General features: G+C 43.0%; 1 protein-coding gene across 3 annotated transcripts in view; it reads right to left on the reverse strand.

Moving 5' to 3' along the window:
- The window catches only part of sufu (SUFU negative regulator of hedgehog signaling), a 105576-nt gene that overhangs the window by 72887 nt on the left and 14113 nt on the right, over positions 1–18576 (reverse strand). For all 3 annotated transcript variants that reach the window (XM_008106554.3, XM_003218478.4, XM_008106555.2), the window contains one exon: positions 5441–5577. In XM_008106554.3, the coding sequence (XP_008104761.1) occupies positions 5441–5577 (137 nt within the window). The remainder of the gene's footprint in view (positions 1–5440; positions 5578–18576) is intronic.

Below are 18576 nucleotides of genomic sequence, written 5' to 3' on the forward strand. Positions count from 1 at the left end.
AGTCTCTGAGGATGTAACGAGTGCACCTGCTTGTCCAGTTTTGTTGGATTCATTTCAATTGGTTAAGCTTGAGGATGTGGACAAGATCCTTGGAGAGGCGAGACCGACCACATGCATCCTAGACCCCTGCCCATCCTGGCTGGTGAGAGAAGCCAGAGGGGGTTTGGCCGAGTGGGTGAAGGTGGTGGTGAATGCCTCCCTTCGGGAGGGCAAGTTTCCAGCGAGCCTAAAAATGGCTGTGATCAAGCCGCTGTTGAAAAAGCCATCATTGGATCCCACTCAATTCGGAAACTTTCGGCCTATTTCCAATCTCCCCTATTTGGGCAAGGTCTTGGAACATGTGGTTGCTTCGCAGCTCCAGGGATTCTTGGTTGACACTGATTTTCTGGATCCGGCACAGTCTGGCTTTAGGCCGGGGCATGGTACCGAGACAGCCTTGGTCGCCTTAGTCGATGATCTTCGCCGGGAACTGGACAGGGGGAGTGTGTCCCTGCTGGTTCTGCTGGACCTCTCAGCGGCCTTCGATACCGTCGATCACAGTATCCTTCTGGGACGCCTCGCGGGAATGGGACTTGGAGGTACTGTTTTGCAGTGGCTCCACTCATTCCTGGAGGGTCGGTCCCAGATGGTGTCATTGGGGGATGCCTGCTCGGCCCCACAACCGTTGACTTGTGGGGTCCCGCAGGGCTCTGTGTATCTCCCATGTTGTTTAACATCTACATGAAGCCACTGGGAGAGATCATCATGAGTTTCGGGGTCCGGTGTCATCTGTACGCAGATGATGTCCAGCTCTGTCACTCCTTCCCACCTGTCACTAAGGAGGCTGTCCCGGTTCTGAACCGGTGCTTGGCCGCTGTGTCGGACTGGATGAGGGCCAACAAATTGAAATTGAATCCAGACAAGACAGAGGTCCTCCTGGTCAGTCGGAAGGCCGAACAGGGTACTGGGTTACAGCCTGTGCTGGATGGGGTCACACTCCCCCTGAAGGCGCAGGTGCGCAGTCTGGGGGTGATCCTAGACTTATTGTTGAGCCTAGAGCCCCAGGTCTCAGCGGTGGCTAGGGGAGCCTTCGCACAATTAAAACTTGTGTGCCAGCTGCGACCGTACCTTGGGAAGCCGGACTTGGCCACGGTGGTCCACGCCCTTGTTACATCCCGTTTAGACTACTGCAACGCACTCTACGTGGGGCTGCCTTTGAAGACTGTTCGGAAGCTTCAATTAGTCCAACGGGAGGCTGCCAGGTTAATAACTGGAGCGGCGTTCAGGGAGCGTACTACTCCTCTGTTACGCCAGCTCCACTGGCTGCCAATTAGCTACCGAGCACAATTCAAGGTGCTGGCTTTAGCCTATAAAGCTCTAAACGGTTCCGGCCCAGCTTATCTGTCCGAACGTGTCTCCCGCTATGACCCACCTCGAAGCTTAAGATCGTCAGATGAGGCCCTGCTCGCGGTCCCGTCAGCCTCACAGGTGCGGCTGGCGGGGACGAGAGACAGGGCCTTTTCAGTGATGGCTCCCCGCCTATGGAACGCCCTCCCCATTGAAGTCAGGCAGGCTCCCTCCCTCCTGTCTTTCCGAAAGAGGACAAAAACGTGGTTATGGGACCAGGCATTTGAGCATGAGTAGCAGCAAAAATGAGATAAGAATATATGACCTACTGACAGACCCCACATGAACATGGAAAGCGCCTTAAATGTATATTTAAATGTATAATTATGTATATTTTAATGGATATTATTAATTTTATTGTAATTTTTAATCTTGATGGATTTTTAAATTTGATGAAAACTGTTTTTAATGTGTATGTTCATATTGTAAGCCGCCCTGAGTCCCCTGATGGGTGAGAAGGGCGGGGTAGATGTGATGTAATAAATAATAAATAAATAGATGCCATCAGTGCATCACAAATTAGAGCTCATAGGGGAGAACTGATGCAATTTTTGAAATCAGTAATTCAGATATACTCAGAATCAGAACTAACATTGTAGCCTTTAAATGTGTGTTGGCTAATATCATGTGTGGACTTTGAAATGATAAACCAAGAGAAGTCATGCTGAAAGAGACTAAACCATAACGGTTATATCCAATGGAATCCAGAGCACAATATTCTAGAATTCAAAATGCACTCCCCCTAACAATATACCCCAGGATCCCACATGACCTTGCTATAGAAATAAGAGGGGAACCACAAGGCAACAATTCTATGAAGCTCTAGCTTGTCCATTAATTACCAAAACACCTAGAGCACTTGGGATTCCTAGAAAAGTGTTTTCTTTAGGTCCTCCAGCACGACTTCTAGAGTGCACCTCCGACAGAAATTGACCATAGAGACAGCCTTGAAGATCTACAGATTTCTGGAGATAATATATTAATTAAATCTATAAATAATCGAATCCTTAAAGGTTAAACTTGCAAATGTGGAAGGCTGATTATAGTGCGACAGGGCCCCGTCCAGTGAGGTCCATCATAACAGAAAGACCACCATTAAAGAGATGAGCTCAGGATAAATTCTCCTTAAGGATGAGTTGTGTACAAGTTTGACTAAACCTAGGAAAACCATATATAATTTTTTAAAATTACTCAAAAGCTGCATTAATTGCAACATTAAGAAGTCATGACACAAACATTTTTTCAAGTTCAGAATCCTCATGATTTCCAATTTAAGTTTACTTTAAAAAAGCCTCAAGTGTAACTTAAAAACTTGAGATGTTTTTGTGATTTTCCTTACTGGGAACTTTTTTGGAAAAGTTAGTAAGTGGCTTCCATTTTATTAATGGAAAAAATGTTTCATAGATAAGACAGATAGATTAGATAGATAGATAGACATACAGACATAGAGACAGGAAAAATATCAGTATGCAAAGGTGTCTTGAATTTCCTTACAGACCAAATGAAAGAAAGAATCTGGTAGCATAATCCTTCATAGTCTACTTCCTCTGATGAATTTCTTTTAGCTATGTTTTTGAACTCTATCACAGTTGGAAAAGAAAGGATAAAAATAGGGGAAATAATAATAATACCCTGAGATCACAACACAGCCATTTATTTTAGTTATCATTATATTTATTTTTATCGTACTGTCCTCTCTTAAACGAGGCTCAAAAATATTCCAAAAGGGGATTCAATAATATGTTACAATACTATGCACAGATGCTTTCAAATACAGTAATATGAAATACATGTAAGGCACCTGCAAATTCACCAATGGGCCAGCATCACAATAGACTCCTCCTGAAGTCATAATACAACCATATATGTATAAACATCTCTGTTTCTGGGCCCACAATGACTTCCTGCTGGGATGTTGGACAGGCAAGAAATGTTTCACTACAGTCTCAATTGCGGCTTATTGCAGAAAATCTATTATTATTGATGATGATGATGATGATGATGATGATGATGATGATGAAAACCTTCAACTTAAAAGAAGAAAAAGAAATTCAGAAATATGTTTACTGGAATCTAGGGAGGGATGAGAATTTTCCTTCTGTTTTGAGGAAAATCTGAAAAAATCCGCAAGTGATTTCCCACTTAGACATTCCTTTGCCAACTTGCTACCATCCAGATAAGTATTTCCAGTGCCTTCCTTCAAAGCGCAGGTAAGTATGTCCCAGCTGGGATAAGTCTGCTTTTTAGACTACATCTCCCAGGATGCACTCTATACCACGATTCTGGGCGTTGTAGTCCAAAACAGCAGGGCTTCAGCTACTTTAGTGGAATCCCATGCCCTAAGTGAGCCCCATCGGGCTGAACTGTCGTCTAGATTGGATGAGGTAGTATGCATGGGATCCATCCCCCTTCTTTCAGGTCTAGAAGGTTAAGGCACTGGAGGAAGAAGGAAAGAAGGAAAGAAGGAAGGAAAAGGAAAAAGGAAAAAAAGGGAAGGTTAATTCCATCCTTGCTTGGGTCTCCAAAATGGCTGAAACCGAAGGAGGAGATGAAGCTGAAGACCTACATTCAAGACCAAGCAGTTCCCTGGAACACAAGAGGAATACAAGGCACCATAATGTATCGGTTCTCAGTGTTCCCATCCTTTAACCTGGCAATGCAGGCTGCGGCTGGTTGCCTGAATTGGAGCCGAGAAGGAATTTTTCCCCGTCAACCCCAAATTGGCTCTGGGTGGAAACGGGTTTTTTGCCTTCTCTGCATTGCCTTCCTCCTGGTTTGCTGCAAATCTCTTTTGATTTGTGGCTCAGGAGGAGTTAAAAAATGGGTTTCCCCAGGAGGAAGAATGGATCCTCTGTTCTTTGTTCAATAAAGTACACCAATACATGCTCAAATAATACAAGTGTGTTGTGCTCTGTTGTTGCTTCATCTAAAGATTCGAACACAAAACAATTAAATAGATTGCTGCTAAGGTCTTTTTTCACTGTAGTTCTAAGTATACCGTCTTTGAGAAATTTTAAAAGAATTTTGCCCTGTGCAGTATGTTCCATCATTACAGAAAGAACACCAGTAAAGAGATGAGAGTAGGAGAAATTCTCCATAATGACGGGTTGTGTACAAGTTTGACTAAACCTAGGAAAACCATGTATAATTAAAAAAATAACTGAAAAGCTGCAATAATTGTGACATGAATAAGTCATGACACATACATCTTTTCAAGTTTACAATCCACATGATTTCCAATTTAAGTTTACTTTAAAAATGCTTCAAGTGTAATTTAAAAACTCAAGATATTTTTGTGATTTTCCTTACTGGGAATGTTTTTGGAAAAGTTAGCAAGTGTCTTCCATTTTTTCATGGAAAAATGTTAATCTCTCCAAGGAAAGATAAGAGATGAATGCAAATCAATTCCTACATTTTAAAAATCAAGCAATTTTTTAATTAAGCTATATTATTTTGGTTAAGTACCGTATATACTTGAAGATAAGCCGAGTTTGTCAGCCCTTATTTATGAGCTGAAAAAGCCTCCCCCGGCTTATAATCGGGTCAAGGTCAGGAACAGAGCCTGCAGGCTATTGCTTGCAATATGTGATCTATTTCTCTCTTCTCCCTTATCAGTGTGTTTTCTTTTGCAAAGCCTTCCTCGCTCTTAATCAAGGGAATGTTTTGAAAAGAGAAAGACACCCTTGCAAGTCAGGAAGAAGAAAAATATATATTCATTAAATTTTATGAAAGCATTTTCCCATGAAATATTTGTTAAACTCTCCTACAGATATAGGCATTGACCCCTTGCAAGCTTTTGCCATCTCTATGTAGCCTGTTTCCCCAAAAATAAGACAGGGTCTTATATTAATTTTTGCTCCCAAAGATGCACTAGGTCTTATTTTCAGGGGATATCTTATTTTTCCATAAAGAAGAGCTCACATTTATAACAACAAAATGAACATTTATTATATACAGTAAAGTAGCTCTGCCACAACATGCTGCTAAAAATGAAAAAAGGACCCCCTTCTTCCTAAAAAACACACTTACAAAAAGAAAACCATTTACATAGTACCTGATTGGAAAACATATCTGGCTAAGCCTTGCATCAACTCTGCCGGCCAAGTTGGTGGTGCGGATTCCCCAGTTTCACGTTTAAGTCGGAATGTCAGTTCAAATCCAAAGCCACTTGGGCCATCTGGTCCAGTGAATCTAGAAGAAATTAAAGAGCAAATTTCATACTCAAGTATCAAAATCAGGAATGTTTAGAAAGGCCACTGATGTCCACAGTACAATCTAATTTACAGCAGCTCAAAAGTGAGTAACAGTCAGCTCTCCACATCTGCAGGTTTATCATACATATATTTGATCATTTGCAGGTTTGCAGCTGTTGGTTCACTACCTCATCCTCCTCACCACCACCACCTCATCGCCTGACCTGCTAAGAGCCCCAGTCTAAAACTCCCTATTTACCACCTTGTACCATGACACCTCAGCCAGATTTTCAAGGTCCCTCCACTTCCACAGGACACTGAAGCTGATTTTATCAGTAGAAGCAGATCAATCTCTCCATCACCCCTCTCTATGGTCTGCTTTTGCCCACCACCAATAGCTGGTGTATTGATCAGCTTAAGTGTTCTATGGAGGTAAAGAGCTTTCAAAATCTGATGGTACCAAGGCAGGAAATGGAGCTACAGGTTGGGGAAGGTAACAGGGCAGGAGATGGGGAGGAAGGAGGGAGAGGTCAATTCTCCACTCCCAAGTGCTGCCACTAAAATCAGCTTTGGTGTTCTAAGGAAACAGAGGGGCTTTGAAAATCTGGCTAAGGCATTACTGTGACAAGGGTGGAAAAGGAAATATGGGTTGGGGCTGTTGACAGGGGAGGAAACAGAAGGAGGGGGAAGAAGAATGAAGTGGGATGGTAAGAGATTGATCCACTGCTACCTGTTGCTAAAATCAGCTTTCATGTCCTAGAGTGAAGGATACGCGAAATCTGAGATGTCATGGTGCCATGGTGGGAAAGCTGCTGCCAGGAAAGGAGATGGAGAGGAAGAGGGCAAGATGGAGCAGCACAAGAGTTTGATCTGCTTTGAGCAGCTGCTGCTAAAGGTGAGAAAGAGAGCTATGCAACAGTTGGTGGGAAAGGAGTTTTCAAAATGCATGTTATTATATCCATGGCTTTTCCACTAACCACTGAAAAAACTGAAGACCTATAAGTCAATATTAAATTCACTAAGCCTTACAACCAAGAAATAACACGCAGAACTGCAATCATTTTCTTGAGCTAAGAGGAAAATAGGAATAGGAATTCCCACAGAGGAACTTGCCAGAATCTGTTTCAGAATAAAAGATGCTCTACCTTTTCTAGCAAAATTAAATAATCATAGGATGCCTTAAACCTATACCTGTTGATAAACTCTATAAGCTGGCATTGCCCCCCCTGATGTGTGACGGGAAGTTGCTGCTAACGGTGAGAGAAATAAGGTCAAACATTTGAAAGCCACCCACTGCATGACTATCAGCCTCCTCCCACCAGACTCAAATCAAGGAGAACCACTACTCCTCTTGATGTTTCCCCAGCAACAGCAAGGGTGTCCTTCTGGGCAGCTAAACCAGGCAATCCTAACTGGATGGCCCCCCATGAGGGTCTGCCTCCAGGGGCAAACAAAGAATGGGCAACTTGGAAATCCCTAAATAGACTAAGGAGTGGAGTGGGCAGATCAAAAGACAACTTGGCAAGGTGGCATTACTTGGAGGAATCCTCCACCTTGTGTGACTATGGAGCAGAACAAACAACTCCTCATATGTATGCTTGCCCACAATGCCCTGCCTCATGCACGGAGGAGGAGTTGTTTAAAGCTACAGACAATGCAATTGCTGTTGCCCACTTTTGGTCTAAAACTATTTAGCTATTTATGTTTCCTTTATTTTATCACTTTTAAGCTTATTTATTATGCAATGCTTTTGACACGAAATAAAAAGCAAAATTGTGAAAAAAAACATTTTAGTTATTACTTCAAAGTATAATTAAGGAAACTAATAGACTGAGGTTCAAATCTTTGATTAATCCAAGTTTACAAAATACATTTATTTGTATTCCAGGCTTTGGTAGTGATCATGGTATGTGCAGAATTATACAGAGTAGCTGCAAAAGGAGTTACATAATAAGTATATAAAGAAGTGAGGAGATTTAGCTTCCGCACTGTGAGCAGGAAACAATAAAGCAGGCAGAGTTCAGAACCCACACAACAGGTTCATTAAAACTCAATCCTAAATTAAATTTCCAGAGCATAAATCTTTTTGGACACAATGAAATTTATGCCCCCATACACACAATTTCTCCTACTAATATATGTCTGAAAATAAAGTGGGAATATTGCTACTACCTATCTACACCTATATCTATCTATATCTATATCTATATATCTATCTATATATCTATATCTATATCTATATCTATAATAAAAGTGAAATCGGAGTATGTATCAGCGTTTTGATTGGCCTGGCGGAATATGTGCTCGCGTTTTGATTGGCCTGGTGGAATATGGATCAGCTTTCTGATTGGCCGGCCGGAATATGGGCCAGCTCTGATTGGCCGCCACTTTCACAGGCCACTGGGATTGCTGAGGGAAAAACTACTACCAACTGGCTTCGTTCGGCCTACTTATCTCCTCAGAACTATGCTAGCTTTGGGACAGTTAACAGCTTTCGGCCTACACTTTGGTAATAAAAAACACCACTGCCACCACCAGGAAGGCCGGACCTGGACCAAACTTGACACACATCACCCCTACGATCCATGAACCCACTGACAACAGATGGCCCCCTTTGGCCCCTCTGCTGACATGTTTAAGGCCTTCCAGGCTGGCCCCACGCCGCTAGGCCCAAAAGGGGACGCCATCTTGCATCAGCTTTCAACTTCTTTGTAAGGCCCTACTTTCCTCAAAAGACATCAGAGAACATTGTTATTATCGTTTTAATGATATGCTTATGAACACTTCTAGCCCCCAAAGCCCCAATCCAAGCCGCCTTTGATCATTTTGCTAACACGTTTCAGGCCTTGCAGCCTGGCTCCATTGTGCTAGGCCGCAAAAGAGGCAGCCATCTTCCCTGTTCCAAACAGAGCAGCTTTTGCCTGTGTCTCTTCTGCCACCTATTTGCAGGCCAAAGAGGCTGGCCCCGCCCTCCCAAGCCTCAAAACAGGACGCCATTTTACCTCTTCAGCTTTTCCCTGCCTCATTGGGAAACAGCAGTCCCCTTCTACAAGGTAAGACAGCACTGTTTATAACAGACTGAAGAGAACCTCATTCTTATCTTTTAAAGGATGCCTTTTCATGCTTAGGAACATTTCTAACCCACGAACCCCCAATCCAACCCCCCCTTGATCCTTCTGCCACATATTTGCAGGCCAAGGAGGCTGGCCCCGCCCTCCCAAGCCTCAAAACAGGACGCCATTTTACCTAATTTGATGTTTAATAGGCTTTTCCTTCATCCCTCCTTATTATCCAACATATTCGCTTATCCAACATTCTGCCGGCCTGTTTATGTTGGATAAGTGAGACTCTACTGTAGCACCACATCAAGTAGGAAATAAGCTACCACTTATAAAGTGGGGAGGCAAATTTAACTAATTTACGACGTTGGAATGAGGAAGTGCTGTCACAGTGGATGATGAAGCAGCTGTTCCCCCGTGGCCAGAATCGAACATCCCCTCAGACAACATTATTTATTTATTTATTTATTTATTTATTTACGGTATTTATATTCCGCCCTTCTCACCCTGAAGGGGACTCAGGGCGGATCACATTATATACATATATGGCTAACATTCAATGCCCATATACACACAGAACCGAGACATCATCCACTGTGACGGCACTTCCTCATTCCAACGTCATAAATTAGTTAAATTTGCCTCCCCACTTTATAAGTGGTACCTTATTTCCTACTTGATAGATGCAACTATCTTTCGGGTTGCTAGGTCAGCAACGAGTAGGGGCTATTTTTTTTTAATTGACAGGTGCTCACCCCGCCACGGGATGGCCTCGAACTCATGACCTCATGGTCAGAGTGATTTACTGCAGCAAGCTGCTCACGAGCCTGTGCCACATGATGTTGTGGATGTTGTCCATCTACAACCTTATGCATTTTATTAATGGGATAATTCATTAAAAAAAATTAAAATCCCTTTTCAAATAACCCGGGCATCGCCAGGTACCCAACCAGGTATATAGTAATAAAAGTCAGTGTTTGTGGGTATGTATGTTTATTTGTATGTATGTATGTATGTATGTATGTATGCGGCGGTGTATACTTCCGCCCTGGGATCTGACTCCCACAGACCACTGCAACCCCCCATAAAAGATGCATCTGGAGCAGTTTGGACAAGGATGGACCGCGTATGAAGGAATTTGCAGTACCATCACCTGCTTTACAGACCACACAACCCCCACCAATGACAGCCTAGGACCAAGCCTGGAACACAAACTCCCTATGACTTTCAACCCTGGAGAATTTGGTGAACAATGGAACATGGATGATAGGATCTGAAGTACCTTCACCCACATCCAGAGACTATTCCTAACCCCCTCAGTCATGTATCTGTACCAAAGATGGCACACACCCCCATGACTCTTCTTATATACTGCTGAGGTTTTTTGGAGGATTGACCACAAACGATGGGATTTCCAGTACCTTCACCCCATCCAGAAACTACTGCAAACCCCATCGGCCATAGATCTGCATCAATGGGCCCATTCATAATATCCAAAACAACTCAATGCCGTCTACTAATAACCCGGGCACCGCCGGGACCCCAAGCTAGTATATAATAAAAGTGAATGTTTGTATCGGAGTATGTATCAGCGTTTTGATTGGCCTGGCGGAATATGTATCAGCGTTTTGATTGGCCGGCCGGAATATTGGCCAGCTTTCTGATTGGCCTCCACTTTCACAGGCCACTGGGACTGCTGAGGCAAAAACTACTACCAACTGGCTTCGTTCGGCCTACTTATCTCCTCAGAACGAAGCTAGCTTTGGTACTGTTAACAGCTTTTGGCCCACTCACACATTCACAGCATTCTGAATCCAACTAATGATGGAAAATAATTATGTTTTAATGCTTCCTTTGTTTATGAAAACTTCTACCCCCTCACCTCACCCCCCACCCCTTCAGCGCTTCTACTGACAGGCCAAGGCCTTTGCAGGCTGCTAGGCCCTGCTAGGCCGCAAAGGAGGGGGCCATCTTCCCCCCTCAATACTGTTCCAAAGACAGGTTTTCCCTGGCTCATTGGGACACAGTACTATTCACAGCCGACTAAAGAGAAAATAATGACTATCTTTTTATTCTTTCCTTTTAAGGATTGTTTACCCCCCCCCCCCCCCCCCCCGTTTTTACTGAGGCAAAAAACTACCACAGAGCAGGCTTGGGCCTACTAACTCTAACAGGCCTGACACATACAGTTCCCATGACCTACTATACACCCGGGCACTGTTTGGAGTGGGATGGACCATGGATGATGGACTTGCATATGGGAGTTGTAGTTCACCTGCCCCCACTGAACCCTGCTATGTCTTATTTATACTACTATTGCTTGACATTACTTTTATGTTTTATTTATATGGTGGATGTTAGCACGTGGCTTAATGACCTTGCAAGCCAAATATCAGAATTAAATAAATAAATAAATGTCTCAATGGTATGTATGGTTGGAATGACCTTCGGTCGGGAGGGCTTGAATGGTCTCTTCCTTTGTGGCAGATGGGGCTGGACTGGATGACCTTCAGAGACCCCTTTCAAATCTAGGACTCTATCTATCTCCCAATCGTATTTGTGACTGGATGGCCATCTGTCAGGAGGGCTTGGATGGTGTCTTCCTCTATGGCAGAAGGGGGTTCAACTAGGTGGGCACCCCTTCTAACTCTAGGATTGTATGGAAGCCTTTAAACCAGGCACAGGCCAACTTGGGCCCTCCAGGTGTTTTGGACTCCAACTCCCACAATTCCAGAGAGCCTACCCCATGATGCGCTTTATGTCCTGGTGCCGTTTGCAGGATGATGGACCATGGGTGATGGGATATGTAGTACTTTCAATCGCTACGATTCCCACAGACCACTGCGATGCCCACCAGTGACGGAACTGGACCAAACTTGGCACACAGATGGGACATGCAGTACCTTCACTTGCTTCTTGAGACCACAGCAACTGCTACATATGACAGAACTGAACCAAATCTGGTATATATATCCCAAATGACACACTTTATATGTTGCAGCAGTTTGGGGGAGGATGGACCAAGGACAATGGGATTTGCAGTACCTTCATCCAATTCACCTCCCACAGGCCACTGTGATTCCCATGAATGACAAAACTGTACCAAACTTGATACAAAGGTGCAATGTGGCCCCCTTTACGTCCTGATCTGGTTTGGTGTAGGATGGACCTTGGATGATGGGATTTGCAGTACCCTTCTCCGATTCACCTCCCACGGACCACTGTGATACCCATGAAAGACGAAACTGTACCTTACTTGGCATACAGGTGCAATGTCACACAATTTATGTCCTGGTGTGGATTGCAGGAGAATGCACCAAGGATGATGGGATTTCCAGTACCTTCATCCAATTCAACACCCACAGACCACTGTGATGCCCATGAATGATGAAACTGTACCAAACTTGACATATAGGTGCAATGTGGCCCACTTTACATCCTCCTATCATTTGAGGGAGCAACAGACCATGGATGATGGGATTGACAGTACCTTTACTCACTTCCCCAGACCACTGCGACCCTCACCAATGTCTGATCAAGACCAAACTTGACACATCGAGTCCCCATGACCTGCTTTACATCCTGGAGCTGTTTGGAGGGGGATCGACCATGGACTTGCATATGGGAGTTGTAGTTCACCCGTACCAACTAAAGCCAACTGACACTGGATCGAGACTAAACTTGGAACAAAGGCAAACAATTCAGTTCTCAAATAACCCGGGCACCGCTGGGTCCCCAAGCTAGTATATAATAAAAGTCAATGTTTGTTTGCGAGTATGTGGCAGCTTTCTGATTGGCCGCCACTTTCACAGGCCACTGTGACTGCCAGGAATCACTGACGTGGCCCAAACTTGGCACACATAACCCCTATGACCCATTTTATGTCCTGGTGCCGTTTGGGGGATGATGGGCCATGGAGGATGGGATTTGCACTACTTTCAAACACTTTCACTCCCACACACTACTGCAATGCCCACCAATGATGGAAATGGACCAAACTTGCCACACAGAACCCCTGTGGCCCCCTTTACGTCCTGATGTATATTGGGGCAGGATGGACCAAGGATGATGGAATTTGCAGTACCTTCCCTCACTTCTTCACACCACAGCAACTGCCACAAATCACAGAACTGAACCAAACCAGGCACACATATCACAAATGACACACTTCACATGCTGCAGCACTTTGACAGAGGGTGGACCAAGGATTATGGGATTTGCAGTACCTTCATCCAATTCACCTTCCAGAAACCACTGTGATGCCCATGAATGACAAAACTGTATCAAACTTGACACGCACGTCCAGGATAGCCCACTTTACATCCTGGTGCAGTTTGGGGAAGAGGGACTGTGGATGATGGGACTTGCACTATCTTCACTCACTTCCTGGGACTACTGTGACCCCCACCAATGACTGATCAAGACCAAACTTGGCACATACAGCCACTATGGCCCACTCTACATCTTGCTGAGGTTTGAAAGAGCTTGGACCTTGGATGATGGGACTTGCAGTATATTCATTAACTTCCCGAGACCACTGTCACCCCCATCAATGTCTCATCAAGACCCAACTTCACACAGACAACACCCAGGACTCACTCTACACCCAGGTGCAGTTTGGAGGACGATGGACCATGGACGATGGGACTTCCAATACCTTCACTCACTTCCTGACAGCACCGTGACCCACACAAATGACTGATCAAGACCAAACATGGTACATGGAGCCCCCATGACCTACTCTACATACTGGCTCTGTTTGGACAGGGATGGACACTGGACAATGGAACTTGCATATGGGAGTTGGAGCTCACCCGCACCCACTGAACCCACCTGACATTGGATATAGCCTACACTTGGAACACAGGCAAACAATGCTTTTCTCAAATGACCCGGGCAACGCCGGGCCTCCAAGCTAGTCCATAATAAAAGTGAAAACCCATATGTGTGTATGTGGCACGGGTGTCCGCTCACACAGACAGCCTCTGGCCTCCACAAACAGGCTTTAGTTCCCAGTGCTGAGAAGACAGCAAGTCACTCCCATCCACTGACATTGCAGTTACAGCAAGTTCCATGAACATGTAGCCCAACCCCTGCCAATGTCCTCCCCAAATACTATGGCCCACCATCCAAGGAATGCTTTCATTTGGGGACCGTTTCATCCTAGCACTGTGACTCCTACTGGGGAATTTATAGGAGTTGTAGTTCACCTACACCCAGAACGCTATGAACCCAAACAATGATGAGTTTGGACCAAACTTGCCATGCATCCCCGATATGCCCAGATTTGAATACTGGTGGGTTTGGAGGGAAATTGGCCTGGACATTTGGGAGTAGTAGGTACTGGGATTTATAGTTCACCTGCACTCAAACCCCACCGATGATTAACCAGGATCAAACTTGGCACAAAGAGCCCCCATAACCAATACAACATATTGGACAAGTTTGGGGAAAAGGGAGTTATAGTTCACCTACAGCCAGGAAACACTAACCCCCACCGACAATGAATCGGGACCACAATTTGCACAGAGAAGCCTCATGACCAACTGAACATACTGCAGGGGTTTGTGGGAATGGGCCTTGCTTTTGGGAGTTGTAGTTCACCTGCATCCAAAGACCACTGAACCCAGCCAATGACGGATCTGGACCAAACTGGGCACACAGACTGAACATTGCCTGCTGTGGATACTGCCAGATGTTTCAGGACAATTGCCCCGGGAATCTGGGTGTTGTAGTAGTTCACCCCCATCCAGAGAGCACTGCAGCCAGGCGATGACCAGCCAACGACAGATCTGAACCATGCTTGCTACACAGACCCAAAATGGCCAACTTTGAATACTGGCAGGGTTTGGGGAGGACTGAACCACGATTCTGGGAATTGTAGTTCACCCACTCTAAACTGAGAATACCTAAGATTCAAATACAAATAATGCCTTTTTCAAATAACCCAGGCACCGCCGGGTCCCCAAGCTAGTCACTACTAAATGTAAAGATAGAATTTAGGAGGAATTTGACATTAATCCAGACTATGTAGGTACACCTGAATGCATGCAACTATAAAACCACCAGTGCTTTAATTTTCCAACATTTATTAAATTAAATTCTCCCCCATGCCTAAAGACAGCTGCATCTGTAGAAAATGAAAGTCAGCCCACCAAAACCAATTCACTACTATTCTGCCGATTGCAAAAATGACTAATTGTATCACTTTGGGAAATTACATAAGAATTTTTAGTTTGAGCAAGCATCCCTGACAGTTTGGAAACTTAAGGATCATTGAAGCTTTGAGTCATTAAACACAACATTTCCAGCTTCTGTATCACTGCCCAAACACTTCAAGCCCACCCCTGGCTATACATATCCACTTCTTTGAGTTCTTCCACAAACTCATTTCCTGTCTTGCTAGTTCAAAAAATTAAAAAAATTACTGAAACAATTCACTGAAAATGAGAAGGGACTTTTCTGCTGTCATAATGGAAAACCCTTTCTGTCTGCTTGATGTTTTCACTAGTTTCCTTCAAAAGTTCTTTGCCTTCATATTTTGATCTGTTTTATTTGCTGTGCTATATTTCAAACATGCATTTTAACCTATGCTCTATAATGCATTTATTGACAGCTACTCTTGAAAATTATGAAACAGACGAGAAGGACAAAAATACTTTGGAAGAAAGAAAATATTACTATGCAATATTGCTCAGAACATTGTCCTAAATACAGATTTGGGACATACTTTATGTTATAACTATTTATTCACTTCTTTTATAGCACAGTTCTTGTCTCAGGAATAAACCTAGTGTAGATCCTACTCCAACTTAGTTTGATATGAAATACAAAGAAGTTAAAATGCAAATTTTCAGCATTAACAATAGCAAATACTTAGTATGCGGCAAGCTAACTCATAAATTATTCTGTTTCAAAGACCCTGAATAGTTGCCTGCAATTCTTTACCAGAAAGCAGGGTGCTAAAAACATTAGCATTAGTGAAAGACAGTGTGGTGTCAAGTCAGTGCTGGCCAGGAAATGGGTGATCTTGAGTAAGACAGACATTTTTTCCAACATGACCCAACACTTCATAGGGTTGTTGTGTGTTTTCTGGGCTGTATGGCCATGTTCCAGAAGCATTCTCTCCTGACACTTCGCCCACATCTATGGCAGGCATCCTCAGAGGTTGTGAGGTATATTACAACCCTGTGATTCCGGGCATGAAAGTCTTCAACAACACATTAACCCTTCATAGTTATCATGAGGATAAAAAGTGAAAGAAAAAACCGTTTAAGTAGCTGTGAGTTCATTGGAAGAAATGAGAATAGAAGCATCACATTTACTGTATATGCTTGTGTATATAACTAATATCTTTGTCTGAAAATTGACTTAAAAACATGGGTTGATTAATACACAGACCACTGCAATAGTTCCTTCAAAATGAGACATTGAAAGCACAACTGCAAACAATTCTAATGAAAAAGAAAAGTGGGTGGCACTAAAAGAAGCCAGAGTGAATGTTTTGCTGAAATTAGAAAGGGACATGTATAAGAAATGGGGGAAGGTATAAATCACCAAGGAAGAGAAGAAATGAGTAGCCAATATTTGTAGAGAGAAGAGTCAGAAGGACTCAAGTTAAGGATGAGCTCAAACTTGCAAGATCAAGCATCATAAAAAGCATTTATCTGGAATAAAAGGAGAAACAAAGACGCAATCCACGCAAAGATGCAGATGAAGAATTTTGGATAGGTAAAAAATGAAACAAGTACTGTTCAATATCTGCTTTATCTTGGTCGTTTCCCCAAAAGAAAAAAATGTTCAAGCTGGTAATTTTTTTTAAAAAAAGATCACTAACTATTTTAAATAAATTCAAATCTCCTGAGCCAGAAGAACGTGATCTAAATACACAAAAAGAACTTTTTGTGAGGTACCTACAGAATCGTTATAAAAAATCTTTAAGAATTTTTGAAGAGCAGACAAGGTTCTTGTACACTGGGGGTACGCAAATGTTGGTGCCATCTTCAAAAATGACCAAAAAGCAAACATAGGCTGCCTTCAATTTCTCAGATAGACAAAATGGCAGTAAGTTTATACAGTGTCTCCTCACTTATCGCTGGGGTTAGGTTCCAGGACCACCTGCAATAAGTGAAAATCCGCGAAGTAGGAACACTGTATTTATTTTAATATTTATATATTATTTTAGTAGTTATACACTGTTTTAAGTCTTTATCAACCAATCGTGTGTTGATAAATCACCTCCTTCTCCACCTGTTGCCGCTTGGGCTCCTTTTCTCTCCCTTTGGCTTCTCCTTCCTCCCTTCCTTAGGCCGTAATTTGTAATTTTTTATGATTAATAATAGTCTTTTAGAGTTTATTAAAAACTGCAAAACAGCGAATCCACAAAAAGTGAACCGCGAAGTAGTGAGGGAACACTAGTCAGGTTTGTGAATATTGTACATAGAAAATAATGCTGTCATGTAACAATCTAAAATGCTATGATTTTGAGCTAACTTGGGCTTCCCAGAAAGAACACAGAGTGATGTTACCTCTTACTTTGATAAACTACGAGGTTAATTGATAAGGGGAGTATTGTGGGTGCAGAATGTCTTGACGCAGTAAAGCAATGATACCCTTGCAGAAAATATGATAAAATGTGGGGACAGATGTTTCTCAAGCTACTTCAGGGATCAGAACTAAAAATGTTTCAGAACTGTTTGGAAGCAACTAAGCGGCACTCTTTCTCATGTATTACTGCAAAACTAACAACTCAAAATAGGCTGCCCAAACATGTGGTCTGAAAATTAAGGTATGCATGTCAAACTGCCAAATTACATGAAACCAATAATGTTAGACATTTACTTTGCACTATTTTTGGTCTCTCAGGCTCAAACTAGACATTACATGGCATTCTAAGATTGTCTCCTCCATGGTGCCTTGTTTATGTTAATCCAAAACAGCATGCCCTACACTGCCCTGAGGGAAGCAGGAAAGAAGCTGCTTAACCCTGTCGTTTCAGATTCTTTCCATTTTATAATTACTCTTTTATCAAACTTTCACTGAAAGATAAACAAGCTATCTTTCTTCCTCAAATGTCCAAAAGCAGTGGCATAAGGATGACTTTGCACTGAAGAAAAGGCAGCCATGGTGCAGTAATTTGCATATTAGGCTAGACTCTAGAGACGAGAGTACAAATCCCCACTTGGCCATGGAAATCCTCTGGGTGACCTTGCACAAGTTACATTCGCTCTGTCTCAGAAGACAAAGACAAACACCCTTTAGTTAAGAATCCCCACGATTTTCTGCAGCTTGTAACTGATTTATGGCATTTAGGGCTGACATAAATCAGAAACTATTTGAATGAACACAACAGAAGAAAAAGGTTTAATCATTGAGTTGTTACCCCTAGCTTCATGGGTTTCAGTCAACATTTACTCCAACCCCATCTACTGCTGATCTGCACATTTATTCAGATTGAATTCCAACTTTTTAAACAATTGTCTGCCCATTGATTCTCAAATGTGTTAGTCCTGTGACCCGCATACAGCTACAGGCAGACGTTGCACAGTACAATTGGCCCTAAATGTTCACAAGGTTGGAGACAAAACATCACTCATATGAGAGGGAAGAGATTGCAGAATGGGAAGAGGGAGAGAAACAAGAAAACGAAAAAGGTTGGAGGATGACAGGAGGCTCTTTTCCACTTACTATTCTACAGTCAGATTCAGATTTCTGGAAATGAGGCTAGGATGTTCACAGTTCCTGGAGAATGCCTGTGTTTTACAGTCAAATGCAGAACTTGCAAATGTTTTAGGACTACAACTTCCAGAATTCCTTAACAGATATTACCACTAGCTAGGGAGTCTAACTCTTCTTCAATCTGCTTTTTGGCTCAAAACATGCATAGTCCAATTTCATTGCTAAATTCTTAATTGGAGCTTTCTACTTCTACTTCTGTG

Source organism: Anolis carolinensis, chromosome 3, assembly GCF_035594765.1.
Source record: "Anolis carolinensis isolate JA03-04 chromosome 3, rAnoCar3.1.pri, whole genome shotgun sequence".
Lineage (NCBI taxonomy): Eukaryota > Metazoa > Chordata > Lepidosauria > Squamata > Dactyloidae > Anolis > Anolis carolinensis.